Here is a 15,834-nt window from a genome sequence, read left to right as displayed (position 1 = left end):
GCGACCAAAATTAGTTTGGTCGCCAATTGTTACTTTTCGCGACCAAAACTGTTGGTAGGCAAAAGTGAGTTTCCATGACCAACAAAGTTTTTGGTCGGCAATAGATGTATTTTTTGCGACCAAAACTCTTGGTGGGCAATTGTCATTTTTTGCGAAAAAAAATAATTTATTGGTCACGACTAATAAATTGGTTGCCAAAGCAGGAAAACAATACACCTGTAATATTTAGCGAATTCATAATCAAAACAGGTCTTATTATAAAAATTTTCTATATCCAAGTTTCAACACATAACTCAGCAGCAGCAACATTGATTCCAAAAACAAGGAACAATTCACAAAACCCTATTCTAAACCCCAAAAAACAAAAAACAATTCATTCCAACAAAAATTTAACATAATCAGCATCAATTTCAAAAAAAAAAGAACATCTGGTGTTAACAAGGTTGAGTATTGTTGAGTGTTGTTGTTCTTTTTTATGTAGGGCATCAAGCTCCTTTTTGACCTCTGCAAATCTCTCTTTGTCGTACGCGTCAACAAGGTAAACTACAGAATCTACCTGCATGATGATCAAAAATTATATACTATTTGTGAACAAAATTCAACAAGCATTGTCATATAAATGAGCTGTGATTTGTCCTTTTCGTGCCTTGACAGTGAAAAAAACTAACAGCAATAACAATAACAGGATGGAAAATTAAATCGCTTTGGTCGTGTAATCAATTATACATTGATGAAAACACTGAAGGTCAAATAAAAATCATTCACCAAAGCTTAACATGCTTTACTTACAACATTTGCAGATTCATCATTTTCCAAATATATTTCGGGATTTCACCAGACATGTTGCAGTTTCTCAAAACCCTAAATACGAAAAAAATGAATAAAATTAAACTCAGGATGAAACTCATCTGTACACACTATAAATATTGAACATTATAAATTATATAATCATCAAACATACAATCTTACTAGCCCTGTAGTATTGCTCAAGGTAGGAAATTCCTGAGCCATCCCATTTTGGATACAATCTTATTTTGGATGTCGCGACTAATAAATTGGTCGCCAAAGCAGGAAAACAATACACCTGTAATTCCTAATAATTCATTCAATCCGTAATAAACCTATAATTTTAATGCATCATTCAAATTAACTTAATCGTTAACATTCGACACAATACATAATTCATTAACATTCGACACAATACAACTATTCTAAGTTTTCATTCACAAGTCACATATATCTAGCATAACAATTTGAAACATAACAATTTGAAACACAGCTTGATGAAACCCAATTAAATATTTGCAATAACATTGCAGAGCTCGTGCATAAAGAACGGCAGTGTCAGCTGGTGTTGGTTTGGAGAGAAGCTAACAGATGCACAAATCTATTGGCCAAGGAAGCTATTTCCTCATCTATCAATCAGGTCGCAAATACTGAGATAACAGCCCCTCTTTTAGTTGTTTTTGTTTCCCTTTTTTTTTTGGCTCCGGCCATCCAATATCTAAAAAAAATTCTCAATCCTGAGTTGAACAGTTCCTTTTCTCCTTCAAATATCCTTATCACAAAATGCGAGGAAAAACAAGGTTTAATAGTTTTGGTCTGTGTCCTACAATGCTTTTAATTGTTCCACAACTAAGCATATAATAAATGATTTTTTTTTTTTTTTAACTTTCCTACAAATAAGGCATCAAAAAACAGTCCAGTTGTATGTTATCTAGATTGCAATCTGGACAGCACATCCAGCAAAAGGGAAAAAACAATGTTCTTTAAAAGCGTCATACCTGTTAAGGGTACTGCGCGTAACCAGGGTATGTACCATAGGCATATAATGAAGGATCATGTGTAGTCCCATAACCATAGGCATCATAACCTTGTCCGTAACCGTAATAGGTGCTGCTCTATTGACTTGGATCTGCTTGCTGACTCCAGACACCAGGTAATTCCTACAACATAGTATTAAAAAATTGTGTAGTAATTAGCATTAACTGAATATTCTTTTAGAGACCAGAAACATCATTTGGCAAAAAGTAAGAGTCTTTTCAATTACACCTCATTACATACCAATCATGACTGCCAAACAACAGTCAAATCATGAAGATGTCAATACCTTTATGAAAATCATGAACCTTAATAATGTCCTTTCTGGCTTTGACATAGAGCATCAAATTTAAAGCAACAGTAGGAAAGGATAACAGTAGGAAATGATAAATTGTAGATTATAGGTGATGTTGTGCCTGCTCTGATCTATACTTACTGCACTACGCAATTACTGGTCTATACATTGATTTTCAAAAAGTCTTTGATGCCATGTTTGAAGCCTCATCCCATCCATCCTGTACATCAAAATTTGGAAAGAAAACCAACCCAATCAAGCACCCCTCATCCCGTACAACCCAACCTCAGTCAAACTCATAGATTTCACACTAGCGAGAATAAAAGATGAAACTTTGCTCAACTAACATAGGAGCCTACAGGCATGAGTAACTTATTCTTTTAATCAACATTATTTTCAAAGAGTTTCTGTTTTATTGTCCTTGTGGATTCAAGGTTGTTCCTATGGATTCAATAAATCACATCTAATCTAAAATGATATCAAGCCCATGTTGTCTACTAGACCAATAATTAGTTCCTTCCTCCATTACCACTATGTCAATTGGTGTCAGAACGAGGTCTTCCCCGAGGGGCAGTTCATAACCATGGTTGCCTTCGGACAGGTCGTAACCCAAGCTCGTGGACTTTTCTTATCATCAAGATTATAGGTATCATGAAAGCTTACCTAAATTTAGTGGTGGTGAATATTTTAAGATATTCTAGATTGGATACTAGATATATATATATATATATATATATATATTGAAAATATGAAAATTCCAAACAAATAAAAGTAGAGGTATGTGTTATTAAAGCTTACAGGTCCTGCACTTTGGTGATAGTTAGATTTGCAATCATCAAGAGAGCAACAAGGCAAGGTGCGTATTCGTTCATGGTCAAGAATGAAAAGGCATATAATGGAGATTTTTTTGCCATGGAATTATGAGCAATTATTGGAGGAAAAATACAAGCCTAAGCACCATACTATTAATACTTATGTCGAAACTATCCTTGAAGGGCTCACGTTTGAAGACAAATCTATATTGTCTTGTGTCCAAGAAATAAATGAAGAAAAAGTCTTGAAAGTACACCAAGAAAAAATCCAAGACATTATTGCAAAAGTTGGAAGTCTTGTTACAGAAAGTGAAGATTCGTCGAACAAAAAAAAAAAATTTGTCAAATTGCAAGATGAGATCAAATTATGTAGTTCAAAATATTCACCAACTGATGGCTTAATAACAGAGGAAAACCGGAGGGCTACCACAGCGCAGAAGTTTGTTCTTGTATTATTGGGCAGTGCAATTAAAAACAAAGGTATGCAACCACTTTTTGACTATGCTCTTAGTTATTTTCCTTGTCCTACTAAAGTGTACGACCTTGACCGAACTAATGAAAAGAAGGGTTTTTAAGAAGATGCCAAAATTCCTTGCTTAAGTAATTTAAGAATTCAAGGAATTGTTATTTCCTAAAAGAACTAAGAGAGAATGCACATAGATGTGAGCAAGTATCCTTTATGTGACATATGCATTCAACAATCATCCCAAGAGGAGTTACACTTTTCCAAAGTCAAGTATGTGAAAAGATTATCCTTAACTATAAGATAGATGCAGACAAGCTCAAACGTATGAAGTTTCGATTCATAGTAAATCGAGGGTGAGGTTTTTTTTTCCTAAAGGGAGAGAATGATGTAAAACAAGAGTTTCAAAAAATTGTATAGTAATTAGCATTAACTGAATATTCTAGAAAAGGATCTTCCTTTGACCTGGTTTTAGGCCATCAACCATTGAAGGAATTGACCGTTGAAGATCTGCCATAGAAAACAATATAAGCTCTTTGTTGACAAAATCACTGTACTTGATGACCTTCTCCTTCTGATCAAGGTAAGTGCCAGGCTGCAAATCACATAGACAAAGAAAGTGTTATTAGAAAAAGAACAATTACAGAACACCTTAGATTTTATGGAAGAAAGAAATTTAACTTCCAACCTCAAACTGTCGGAGCCAATTCTTCCTTGCTTCAATTTTCTTCTTACTGAAGGCAAGCTCAATTGCTTCCCCATCTTGCTCATGATCACCCATTTCTGTTGTATAAAGAGTTAATTGTACCACACATGGCTTTTACTTTTGGTTACATCCTTTTAACTCCTAACCCTTAAAATCCACTCAACAGATTCTCTCCTTGCCACCATTAACTTTTGGTTATAGCCACAATGCATGCTTATTTGCAAGTCATCCATTTTATACCCATGAATAATGGCCTAAATGAGTTTCGCATTGTTGCAACAAAAAAAAAAAAAAAAAAAAAGTGCAGAACATGGTTCTGCAGCAAATCTAATCACCTAACTAATATTCCAAGCAACCAAAAACAGATGGTCAAAATCTAAGAATTTAATTAGAGGAAAAAAATGCAAATTAATATGAGCAATATTGAATTGAGGACCTGAAATTCCCTATTGATGGGTGATGCAAAAAAGTGTTGAAACTATATCCTATAAATAATGTTTGAGTGAAACACATTCTGTTCTATAATCAATGTTTTAAAAACCAGAATGGAGTTTAAAGCCTTTCAATAAGTGGAGATGGCAGTAGACTTGAAGAATTATTTACTAGTCAAAGAAAACAAAATAAAAAATAGAGTGAAGTAAATTAGCATTTCCTTAAATGGATCTTGTGGCACCAATAGGGCTATGAACAGTGCACTAGATCAAGGTCATCATAATTTGTCTTCAAATTATTTCTCATCATTTTTGCTAATTATGTTTGTTAATAGGCATTTTGATATCAGCATGATGCCCCAAGTCAACCTAGTTACTTGGGTGGTTGGACAACTAAAGGATTGGTAGACAGTTTGGGTTGAATGCATTGGCAAGTAAGCAACATTTTATTACACAGCAATAGCATTGACTTCAAGCAAATACAAACATAAATTATTGTAACCACATCATGTTTGCCTATATAAATGCCATTTGAACAATTTTGTAAAACAATTAAAACTCAAATGAGACATGACCAAATAATTGAGAAAAGTCAGAGTTTGAAAACTGCATGTACCAACTTAAACTTTTCACTTTTAAGATATGCACGAGTAAAGATTGTAAAGTCTGTACTTATCCAAAAAAAAAAGAAAAAAAAAGAAGAGAAGATTGTAAAGTCTGTTTATTTTCCCCTTTCAATGTTCTATATGCTGTCAAATTTCAACCTATAAAATATAAAGTTCTATTAAACTTAAAATTTCAGCTAAAAAAATCTTGTTTAAAAATTTACCAACCTTAATTTAAAATCTGAAGAGTTGATATTGTATAATTCTTATCACAAGTACAAAAGGCAACTAATTTCTTATAAACCAATGAAGCAAACAACTTACATCTAAATGAAAGTATTGTAAGCCAGTGAAGTAGTCAACTTACAACTAAATGAAAGTATGTTCTGTGCAATAACTTTTAGTCAGCAAAGGTTAGAACAGCAATTTATGAATTAAAATATTACAACTATGTGACAGTTTGAAGGTTACCTGAGTTGCATCCCATAAGATACTTTTTGGAGTCACAAGAAGCTCTCTCTTATTCTTCGATGGAAGAGGGGAACCATCATTAGCGGTCTCCTACTGCAACCAAGGCAGAATAACACCATCCATTTCAATAGGAAGAGAATTAGATCCTGCTGTATTATAAATTGTTTCTGTTTCCCTAAAATGTGACACTGCATCTCTAGTCTTTGTTACTCCTAAAGTCAAACTTGCATCACTCCTTTCTCCATCAAATAAAGAAATTTTAATATCTTCAACATTTGAAATGAAGTCCTCACAATATTTCTCTGCTTCTTCAGTCAATCGTTTAGACACCTTATTTCTGTCATTACTCCTCTAGCAAATTGCAGAAGCATTGAAGTTAATAGAACACTTTATCATCACTACTCTTAACAAGGACTAAAGACAGATCCTGCAGTTTACACATGGAGATTGAGAACCATACCTTTCAGGCCCGGGATGGTTTATCCACAATTGTAGAGCTCTTTGAATTAGGAAGCAATTCTGTTACAATTTAGATAGTTCCCTACCACGTTGCTCCTCCAAAACTATCTCAGCTAAGAGATCTTGTTTATGCCTTTCTGACTGGAAAATTTGTGGAAACTCAACATTTCACTACTTCAAGTCCTTAAAAAGCACAGAATAACAACATATCTTTCAAAGTTTGCTCATCTGTCGATTGCTTCAATATTCTGGAAACTCACATAAAATTGTCAATAACAAACTATCCCTCATTCAACTTTGTTTCACAAGATGGTGCTTCAATGGTGATCTAAAATTTATTATGTTATGTTTGTTATCATCATTTCATGAAAAGCAATGTTGGCAATATATTATGTTTAAAGTCATTTGTCAAAAACATATCTCTAACACAACACTATACAATTGTGATCATGTATCAAAAATTTACAATTAGAAAAACTAATTTATTTTTCCATCATCCAATAAAAAGAGAGTTTTTATCTGTTCAAGTGTCCTAGACTTATAGTCAAATAAGCAATTTTACGGCATTAGCTTTTTCAGACGCTATTAATTTAAGAAGTTAGTGCTCAAATCAGTGGCATGGCATAATGATAATACCTATAATAATGGATAGAACATTAACGTAGCAATAATATAGTAGTAGTAGTATTATATAATAATTAAATAACAAGAACACAATATTATGTGATGTTACTATATTGTATATATTAATTAACTAACAGTTATTATAAATAAATAAATAGACTTTGTTATGCATGACGATGTTGGTGTTTCCCCTAAACCCAAGACTTTTTTCTTCTTTTTTTTTTTTTGGGTGAATAATTCATAAATTAAAACAGGAAAAAATACAAGATTACAAGGGGGCATGCCCCAAGCCCAAACATGACAAAACAACCCAGCAAAAAAAAAAAAAAAATGACAAAACCAACAGAAGAAAATAAAACCAACTAAAACCCAACAAACAAAACAACCCCTACAAAAATGGCCACAGTACATGTGAGGCAATAGCTGCAGAAACAACGATACACACTCACAAATAACACCTAGACAGTTGCTAAACAGCCAGCAAACAGAGCTAGCAGCAGCAAGGCAGAATCAACAGCAGCAAGGCAGAGACACACTCACACACGGCACCTGGGCAGCTACTCATAGAAGCTAAACTAAAGCATACACATCACAATCCTGTAGAATTTATAGACAGTAACAGCAGGCAGACACGACACCTGGACAGTAACAGCTCCATTCTTTATAAAGAAACAGACCATTACAACCACCTACAATACTTGTGTTTACTCTTTTCTGCTAAAAACAGTGTAGTTATTTAAATAAAAAATAAGAAAAAAATGATAATGACTAGTATTGTTTACTCCGTCTGCTAGAATTATAATTTCACCCATGTATTAATTAAAAGTAAAAACTAATTAATGCCTAAGATAAAAACTTGCTCATAGATGACATTTCATCTTTAAAAATCTTTATAGATGAGCATTTCATCTTTAAAAACAAATAAAGATTAGCATTTCATGCAATAGTTAAAGAATTAAATATTATCTTTTATTTTATTTTTATTAAAGTATTTAAACAGGATAAACAGTATATAAACTTTATAAATGGAACCATTTAAGTGTAGCGAGATAAAATGCAAAATGGCCAAGACTATGTAAGGAATATTTGGTTATTTGAAAAAAAATAAAAATAAATGGGTAATTCCACGAGTTAAATAAACTGTGGCCAAACATTAAATATTAAGAGGCCACATATATATGATTTCAAAAAATATGCATGGCAACAAGTAGCAACAAAAGTAGCAAAACAACTGTAAGCATTAGGAAGTAACAAAACAAAAGCTAAATTATCCATACAAACATTATAATTCATCAAAATTAAAGACAAACTCAGTCTCCAATTTGTCATCATTATAATTGATCAAAATGAAGGGTAAACTCTTAGTTTCTTAGAACTACTGAGAGAGACATACTTGGACAGTTTGTCGATGAGGTCTCACATTCTCAGTTCCACAAGAACCTCCTCTAGGACTGGTCCTTGATTCGTCAACAACATTAACAAATACAATTGGAAGGCTGTTACCTTGAAGTTTTTAAATGATAATTTTTTCAAACTTGGCAAGCAACACCAAATTTCTTTCCATTGTAACTCCTGTGAGAGTGTCTCCTGACAATTGAAACAAAAATTCACTTGAAACCAGCTAAAATTTAAGAAGCAACAATTTGGAAGAGGCTAGAATGGTTGTCTAGATACTCACATATTGACCTGTTGCATCATGATCCATGATCAACGTTTGAAGGTTTGGACATCGTTTAAAAATATAGCAAGACCCACCAAATCAGTTTCAATATAGTTTGTTAGAAATCATAATCATAAAGGTCCCTATCCAAAAATGCATACCACAAATTTTTTTTTTTTAAAAGATTCTATCGAAGCAACACTTATACAGCCAATATACAACACAATTGCTTCTCAAATCTAAACGAAATCGCTTGTCACTTCAGCAGCATATTGTGCCTTATATTGAAAACCCCTCCCATTTCTTATGCATCTTCTAACCTCTAACTTCATATTTAGACGTTCAAAATTGAATGTTTAATTTTGAACTTCTAATCAGCAGCATTTACAAGTTAAACCTGAGATCATTAGCTAAACAGTTTGGGCAAATGCAGTGTCCTCTTAGATTTATAATACAAAATTAAAACTTTTAAATCAATTCAAGGTTAAAAGCGCAATTAGGATTACCAGGAGAGCGAAAAGTAGAACAACCAATCCGAACAAATAGTATGCTTAATCTGCAATTAAAATTTGACAAAATTTAGAGCCCTAGCAACAACTTCATGCACATGAACTGTAAGACTAATCAATTGAAGGTTTTTCACTTTGACATTTTATCAAACACTTGGTGAATATACTATATAACCCAATTTCAACATAACCCATTTCCTTGAACCACCCATCAATGAAAATCTCTTATTTAGCATATCCAATTCTCATTAAAAAAAATTAACATCAATCAATTAAGCCCTAAAGGAACAAAAAAAAGTTGACATAAAGGCAGAGCGAGAGAGATCAGAAATAGATGGAGAGAGAGAGAGAGAGAGAGAGAGAGAGAGAGAGACGCGCACACACAAACCAGAAACACACATACCAGAAAGACAGAGCAAGAGAGATCAGAAATAGAAGCCCATGACTTATCAGGAGCCACATTGTCTACAGTTGAAACCATATTCAACTCAGGATTCAGGGCCAGAGGATTTTGGCCTCTGCCTCCCCTTCCTCCACGACCACCTGACCCAGATCGACCTCCAATAGGTGTGTAAACCTTCGAATCAGCCATACCACCACCAACTCCATGAGAATGGACACTCCCAGCCATCGGAAGGGCATCAAGCTTCGATACCAGATTTCTCGCCCTAGCAAGAAAGAGGCTGTCTGGGATATACTTATTCGCGATCTACAACAGCTTCCTCACTCCCCTCCATTTCTACGTTGTCTGACCACCGAGATTGGAGAAGATTTAGGGCAGAAGCTGTTAGGGTTGAAGTTTCCTCTTGGATAAGATCACATGGGATCAGATCCTCCCGATCCACACTAGACATGGAAGCCTTCATACGATTAAGCTCCTCTCTTAACTCCTCAAAGGGCTTCGACTGAGTAACTCGTCGAAACGGATCCCCCTATGCAACCTCCACCGAAGCTAACCCCAACGATGCAACCCCTTTCTCTCTTTCATTCATCGCCATAATATCACTCGTCAACCCTTCCATAGATTCCACAAAGGAAGAAGGGTTCAAATCGGCCTCACATACACAAAGGCTACTCACTGGTTCTAAATTTTTAAAATTTTTTTTTCCTGTTTCCCAGGAACAAAACGACCAAAATTTTCAAATTTTGATTGGCGACCAAATTTTTTTTGTCGCCAACATAACCCATTTCCCCCCTTTATGTTTCAAATTTCCCTCCACAAACTTTTGGCGACCAAAAGATCAAATTAGTCGCAGAAAAAGTACCTACGCCGACAAACTTTTTTAGTCACCAAATCTTAATCAACGGCGACTAAAATATTAGTCGCTAAAAATACAATTTTGGCGACTAATTTTTTTTGGTTGCTGAAAATAAGTTTTTGGCGACTAATTTTTTTTGGTCGCCAAAAAATATGTGACCTTCCGCGACCAAATTTGTAGTTGGTCGGCAAAAGTATACCACTTTCTGCAACCAACTCATTTTTTGGTTGCCAAAATATAACCTTTTGCGACCAATAATATTTGGTCTCCAAAAATAATGATCATTCGTGACTAATTAATATTTGGCCGCCAAATGTCATTTTTTGGCGACCGAAATTTTTTTGGTCGGCAAAAGTGGTCGGCAATTGTGTAAATTCCTGTAGTGATTAGAGGGGTTTATGGATTTATATGACTTATATTTTAATGATCAAAATTGTTCATTTGTATGATTCTCTGTTTATATCATTCATAAAAAAAATTATGACGAATCGATAATTGTAATATTTTTATTTTATTATATTTATTTTTTTTAAAAAATCAATATGTTTTTTAAGATGGATACGAATGACCGACCACGAATCCTATTTTAATTAAATTGATTTGATAATCGTAACCCATTTAATTTATTGTGTTTATCATTAAATAATAATAATAATAAAAATAAACGATAATTATGTTTTTAAAAATAAACTCTCCCCTTTTTTTTGGGTGATAAACGCGTTAAATTGATTAGGCTATGATTATCGAATTCACCTAATTTTGTGTGTGGATGAAATACATGAAGTGTCCGACAAATTGAACAGTTCGGATTATTGAAACGGTATCCTCCAATTCATATTATGGATTAAAGGAAATTTGCCTCCTTTTAAAACCATCCGTTTTTATTTGAAAAACACTATAGCGTGTACTATATGTACCCTACCACAATTGATATAATTTTATCACAAAATTTTGTGATATCAACTACAAAATGCTTAACCTCACCATATCTATAATTTTGTCATCATGTAATAAAACTTTGTGGCTTGATTACATTTTTCGTTACATCTATTTGTGACGAGATTACACATTTTGTAATTAACATTATAAAATTTTGTGATAAAATTACGCCAATTTATGGTAGGATGTATCACTACAAGTGATGTCTTATCATGGGGAAATTCTACCATATACACCCCATACCATATGCACTCGTAAATTATGCTATTTTCTTCTTTAGTTATGATTCATGAGATTTTTGGTTATGCCTCATGTATTGTTTGGTTATGAATTTCTATTTTTATTTTTAGTTGTAACTCAAAAACTATAAAATTATGTTATTTTCTTCTTTAATTATAAGGTGCATATAGTACACATATTTGAAGAGACTACGCCATAGTCTTTCCTCTTATCATAATAACTTCCAACATTCATTGAATATTATTTATTTATTTATTTATTTATTATTTAAATATGACCAGAAATTCATCCTAATAATGTGGTGAGGGTTGAGTTTTAGATAGTTAAATTTTAAATCAATCAATAATTGACATAGAATAATCTACATCATTGTTAGTAAATTTAAAAATTATGTGTTAGGAGTTTCAAGCATTCTCCTAAATTATAAGTCTCCATTGGACATATATATATATATATATATATGTAGAAAATCTTGATATATAATAAACTACAAGTCTCCATTGGATTTTCAAAGCTTAATCCAATTTTGATATATAAGTACAAAATTTTTTTACAATAACATTTTACTTCATATTTTCAGTGTGAAATTTTACTTAATTAAGTACAAAATTTCATTAACAAACAAAAATATTAGAAATTCCTAAAACATTATCCATAAACTCATTCCAATTCAATGAGAGCTATGTTGTTTTTGTATTGTTTCAAGAGACCAAAAGGAAAGCACCCACAAATGGCTAAACTTCTTTTACATGAATGAGGCAAAGAATGAACAGTTTATAAAATTATAGAACAACCAAGTACCGGAACTCATCTAGAATTTGCATTAAAGAGGAAAATAGTTGCACTAAATGCATAGAATTTGTTAGGTTTTATTTCTTGGCAATCCCGTTTGACAAAACTCCTTTCAGTTGTATTTATTTTCGCACTTTTATTTCAATAAGGCTATGAGTGTTTAGATGCGAATCCAACCCGAATTGAGCCTTTCAGAGAAGTTTGTAATGCTAATGCTTTCAAGATTGCCACTTCGCTGATTATGACGGGGATCGAGCTGCCCGGTCAGCTCGCGGGGGTCCAGGGGGCAGCGCCCCCGAAGCAAAATGCAAAAATGCATTCCAAGTTGCCTGTCCGCTCGAGCGGACATGACCCCGCTCGAGCGAAGAATGCTGGGTTTCAGAAGTTTGTCAGGTCTGTAAAAATACTGGAAGGTGTGATTTCGCGCTCGAGCGGGTTCTCTAGCGCTCGAGCGGACCTCTGTTATATTTCGCGCATATTTTGCTGAAGCCGCTCGAGCGGGCTGTTGGGCGCTCGAGCGGAGATCGCGGGACAGATTCTATAAATTCGCATGTTGGGTCAGATTTTAGGATTACTATTCCAGATCTTCTTTTTGGATTTTAGGGTTTATATCTGGGGATACTTTGTGAGTTTTTTTTGATATTTTTGTTGAGTATTCAACTCATGGTTTAAAGAGAGTACATCAAAGGTTGTGTTTTGTTCTACAAAATAGAGAGTTGTTCTTCGGTGGATTTTGAAGAATTCGAGCCTGAAGCTTTGGTGGATTCCGGGGTGGCTCATCGTAAAGACAATTCCGAGGTGAAGACGGGTTGGAAGAGGCACATAGAGGTTGGTTCAATTAGGCGTGGATTCGCTAGGTAATTGAGAGTATACCTGTGTAATTCCTTTAAATCTTCTTAGTGGATTGTTTTGTGGCTGTTGCCCGTGGTTTTTTTTATCACAGTTGGAGGTGTCCAATTGTGGTTTTTTCCACGTAAAATCGTTGTGTCTCTTTGTCTTGATTGTTTGATTGGGATTGTTATATTCTGCTTAAAATTGATACATAATCACAAATCAACATCTAGGGGATTTCTAGATTTTTCAATTGGTATCAAAGTGGGTCGTTCTATTTTTTTTTTAAAAAAAATTCTTTTAGAACGAGATCTTGTTTGATTTGTGATAATGGATTCAATTCGTGAGGGAAATTCTATGGTTCAACCACCCCTAATTGACGGATCCAATTATTCTTTTTGGAAAGCTCGGATGAGATCGTTTTTAAAATCTATTGATGAAAAAGTTTGGCAATCCGTCATGAATGGGTGGACTGAACCAACAATTACTGTTGATGGAGTAACTTTCCCCAAACCAATTGATAAGTGGGACACAACTGATTACCAAAATAGCAGCTGGAATAGTAAAGTTATCAATTCTCTCTTTTGCGCTGTCACACCTGAAGAGTTTAGTCGTATTTGCAATTGTGAAGTCGTAAAAGAGGCTTGGGATATCTTACAAACTATTCATGAGGGCACTCCTTCTGTTAAACGCTCAAAACTTCAAAGGCTCACATCTAGTTTCGAAAACCTTTCAATGAAAGATAGTGAGACCTTTGATGAATTTTATGCGAAGTTGAGTGACATTGTAAATTCCAGCTTCAATTTAAGTGAAAAAATTCCAGAATCCAAAGTTGTAGGAAAAATTTTGAGATCCTTGCCCGATCGATTCCAACAAAAAGTTACGGCTATTGAGGAGGCTCAAGATGTTGACAACCTCAAGCTAAATCAGTTGGTTGGAAATCTCCAAACTTATGAGGCACATAGGAATTTCAAAAAGAAACAAAAAGATATTGCTTTTAGTAGTGCTCATAGAGTTGGAGAGGATTCTGATGAGGATTGTGATATAGATTCCAAGATTACGGCTGCTTTTGTTAAACAATTTAAAAAATCTTTTTTGAAAAAGAATCCTAATCTTTTGGAATCTACTCATTCTCATAAATCTAAAGGCAAAGATAAACTCAAAATTAATTCTATAGCCAAGAAGGAGAAAGGAAAGATACAAGGAAATTCTGAAAGACTCCAATGCTATGAATGCCAAGGATTTGGCCACTTTGCTCAAGAATGCCCCACTCGGTTGAGGAAGAAGAAAGCTCTCGCTATCACTTGGGATGATGAATCAGAATCTGATAAAGATGAAAGTGACAATGAAGATCAAGGTGAAGCGGGACATAAACAATTTCTTGCTTTCATGGTGGCTTCCAAAGTTGAAGGACAAACAGATTCTCCGAAGATGTCAGTTGAGAATATCACTGATGATGAATCCTCGGAGAGTGATCATGAAAAGCTTGAGCAAGCTTATGAAAAGTTGTATAAGGAGTCTCTTAACTTATTCAAATTGAATGACAAACTCACAAAGAAACTCAAAGCATGTGAAAGTGAGAATGTCAAACTGAAGGAGGAGATTTTCGAGGCCAGGATTAATGCCATCAAGGTAGCTGATGATCGACAAGTTCTTTGTGCAAAACTGTTGACTTGTGAGACAGAGAGGAATGGGCTACTGCAAACCCATGCCATGTGTGAAGAAAAGATTGAATCTCTTGAGATGTCACAAGTTGCTTTGGAAGAACTAATGATCAAAAAAGAGGAAGAACTCAAGTGTGCCATGGTTACCATTGGTCTTTGGAACAAAGGATCAAAGACTTTGGAGGATATCATTGGGTCTCAACAAATGAGTTGTGACAAGAGTGGCATTGGCTTTGGTGGTAAGAAAGAGCAAAAACGGAGTGTTTCAATATCTCATGATACAAGAACTCAAGGAAAGGGGGAACAAAAAATTCAACATCAGGATGGACTTCTCAAACTTCCTAGAGTTGCTAAGGTAAAAGAAAAGAAGGTACACCCTGGACACCCTGTTTTTATTTGTCATCATTGTGGTATGCATGGTCATATTTGCCCTTATTGTTATAAGTTGCATGGGACAGTGTATTTGCCTAGACCTAGGAATAGGAAGTTGGAAACCATGTCAAGACGGGTTCCTATTGTAGGGGAAAGGAACCACAACGTCAAGACACCACCCAAGAACCGCAATTCTCACAATTTTGTTCGTACTAAAGCAGTTTGGGTGAGAAAACTTGACTTGTGTTAATTTATTTATTTGTTTTAGTTTTTGGGTTTTTGTGTGTTGTTTTTAATGAGAGAAAAAAAAAATGTGCTTGTTCATTTTTTTTGTCTTGCTTTATTTTAAAAAAAAAAAAATCCCAAAAGATTTTCTTAGTATGGTTTTGCAAGCTTGAAATTTTTGAGTGATCCTTGGTGCATATTGGATTTGATGAGAATATCCATTACTTGTTAATATATGTGTGCTTTCTGTGGTCATTACTCATTTTGAAGTGTGTGTTTTTTTATTAGTATGTCTCATTCTGTACACACTCTTGGATTAGCAAATTTTGGAGTCTTCCGCCTTAGTGATTATTTTTTTTTGGATTTCTGGCATTGTATCTTTTGCTTTTCTAGAGGAATTGACCTATACTAGCATATCTTGGGTGATGTTGAGTCTCTTAACCACCTACCATCCTTTTGCATTTCCATGGCTTTTCCCTTAATTCTTTGCAGTCTAGCCATGAGGAAAAGGCTACCTCAAAGTCACCAACCAGGCCATCCTTATTATATCCATGCTTCTCTGGTTCGGTTTTCATACTCTTGAGCGTGTCAGCCGCCAATGATTGTGCAAAAGAAAAAGAAAAAGAAAAAGAAAAAATATGCAAAAGAAAGAAAAA

The 15,834-nt window shown here is 34.3% G+C and overlaps 1 protein-coding gene across 4 annotated transcripts; it reads right to left on the bottom strand.

Moving 5' to 3' along the window:
- Positions 1–224: 224 nt before the first annotated feature.
- Positions 225–10,025, bottom strand: LOC145814606 (DNA topoisomerase 2-like). Of its 4 annotated transcripts, XM_082911467.1 has the most exons (9): positions 8,081–8,308; positions 6,065–6,246; positions 5,605–5,697; positions 4,080–4,174; positions 3,857–3,986; positions 1,785–1,946; positions 962–1,084; positions 790–861; positions 225–556 (listed from the first exon to the last, which is right to left on the bottom strand). In XM_082911467.1, the coding sequence occupies exons 3-6, from the start codon at positions 5,618–5,620 to the stop codon at positions 1,867–1,869; spliced, it is 321 nt and encodes a 106-aa protein (XP_082767593.1). In that variant the 5' UTR covers positions 5,621–5,697; positions 6,065–6,246; positions 8,081–8,308; the 3' UTR covers positions 225–556; positions 790–861; positions 962–1,084; positions 1,785–1,866. The 4 variants fall into 4 exon arrangements, with proteins under 4 accessions (XP_082767593.1, XP_082767594.1, XP_082767591.1 ...); XM_082911468.1 differs by lacking the exons at positions 962–1,084; positions 5,605–5,697; positions 6,065–6,246; positions 8,081–8,308 and having other exon boundaries at positions 4,080–4,632; XM_082911465.1 differs by lacking the exons at positions 225–556; positions 790–861; positions 962–1,084; ... (2 more) ...; positions 4,080–4,174; positions 5,605–5,697 and adding exons at positions 8,854–8,903; positions 9,245–9,624 and having other exon boundaries at positions 6,110–6,246; positions 8,191–8,274.
- Between the last annotated feature and the right edge of the window lie 5,809 nt (positions 10,026–15,834).

The sequence above is a fragment of the Camellia sinensis genome, unplaced genomic scaffold (assembly GCF_055761805.1).
Source record: "Camellia sinensis isolate YWXY unplaced genomic scaffold, ASM5576180v1 Unanchor12, whole genome shotgun sequence".
Lineage (NCBI taxonomy): Eukaryota > Viridiplantae > Streptophyta > Magnoliopsida > Ericales > Theaceae > Camellia > Camellia sinensis.
Note: the sequence above shows the minus strand (reverse complement) of the source record. Positions and strands in the feature narration are given on the sequence as shown.

What these genes read in the sequence shown, in the direction of transcription:
- LOC145814606 (XM_082911465.1), bottom strand. Translation starts at nt 9,487, where the DNA reads ATGGCTGGGAGTGTCCATTCTCATGGAGTTGGTGGTGGTATGGCTGAT. An exon ending in TTCTGGTATGTGTGTTTCTG is followed by an intron (nt 8,904 to 9,244) that starts GTTTGTGTGTGC and finishes TTTTAATTGCAG; the next exon opens with ATTAAGCATACTATTTGTTC. An exon ending in TTCTACTTTTCGCTCTCCTG is followed by an intron (nt 8,275 to 8,853) that starts GTAATCCTAATT and finishes TTCAATTGTCAG; the next exon opens with GAGACACTCTCACAGGAGTT.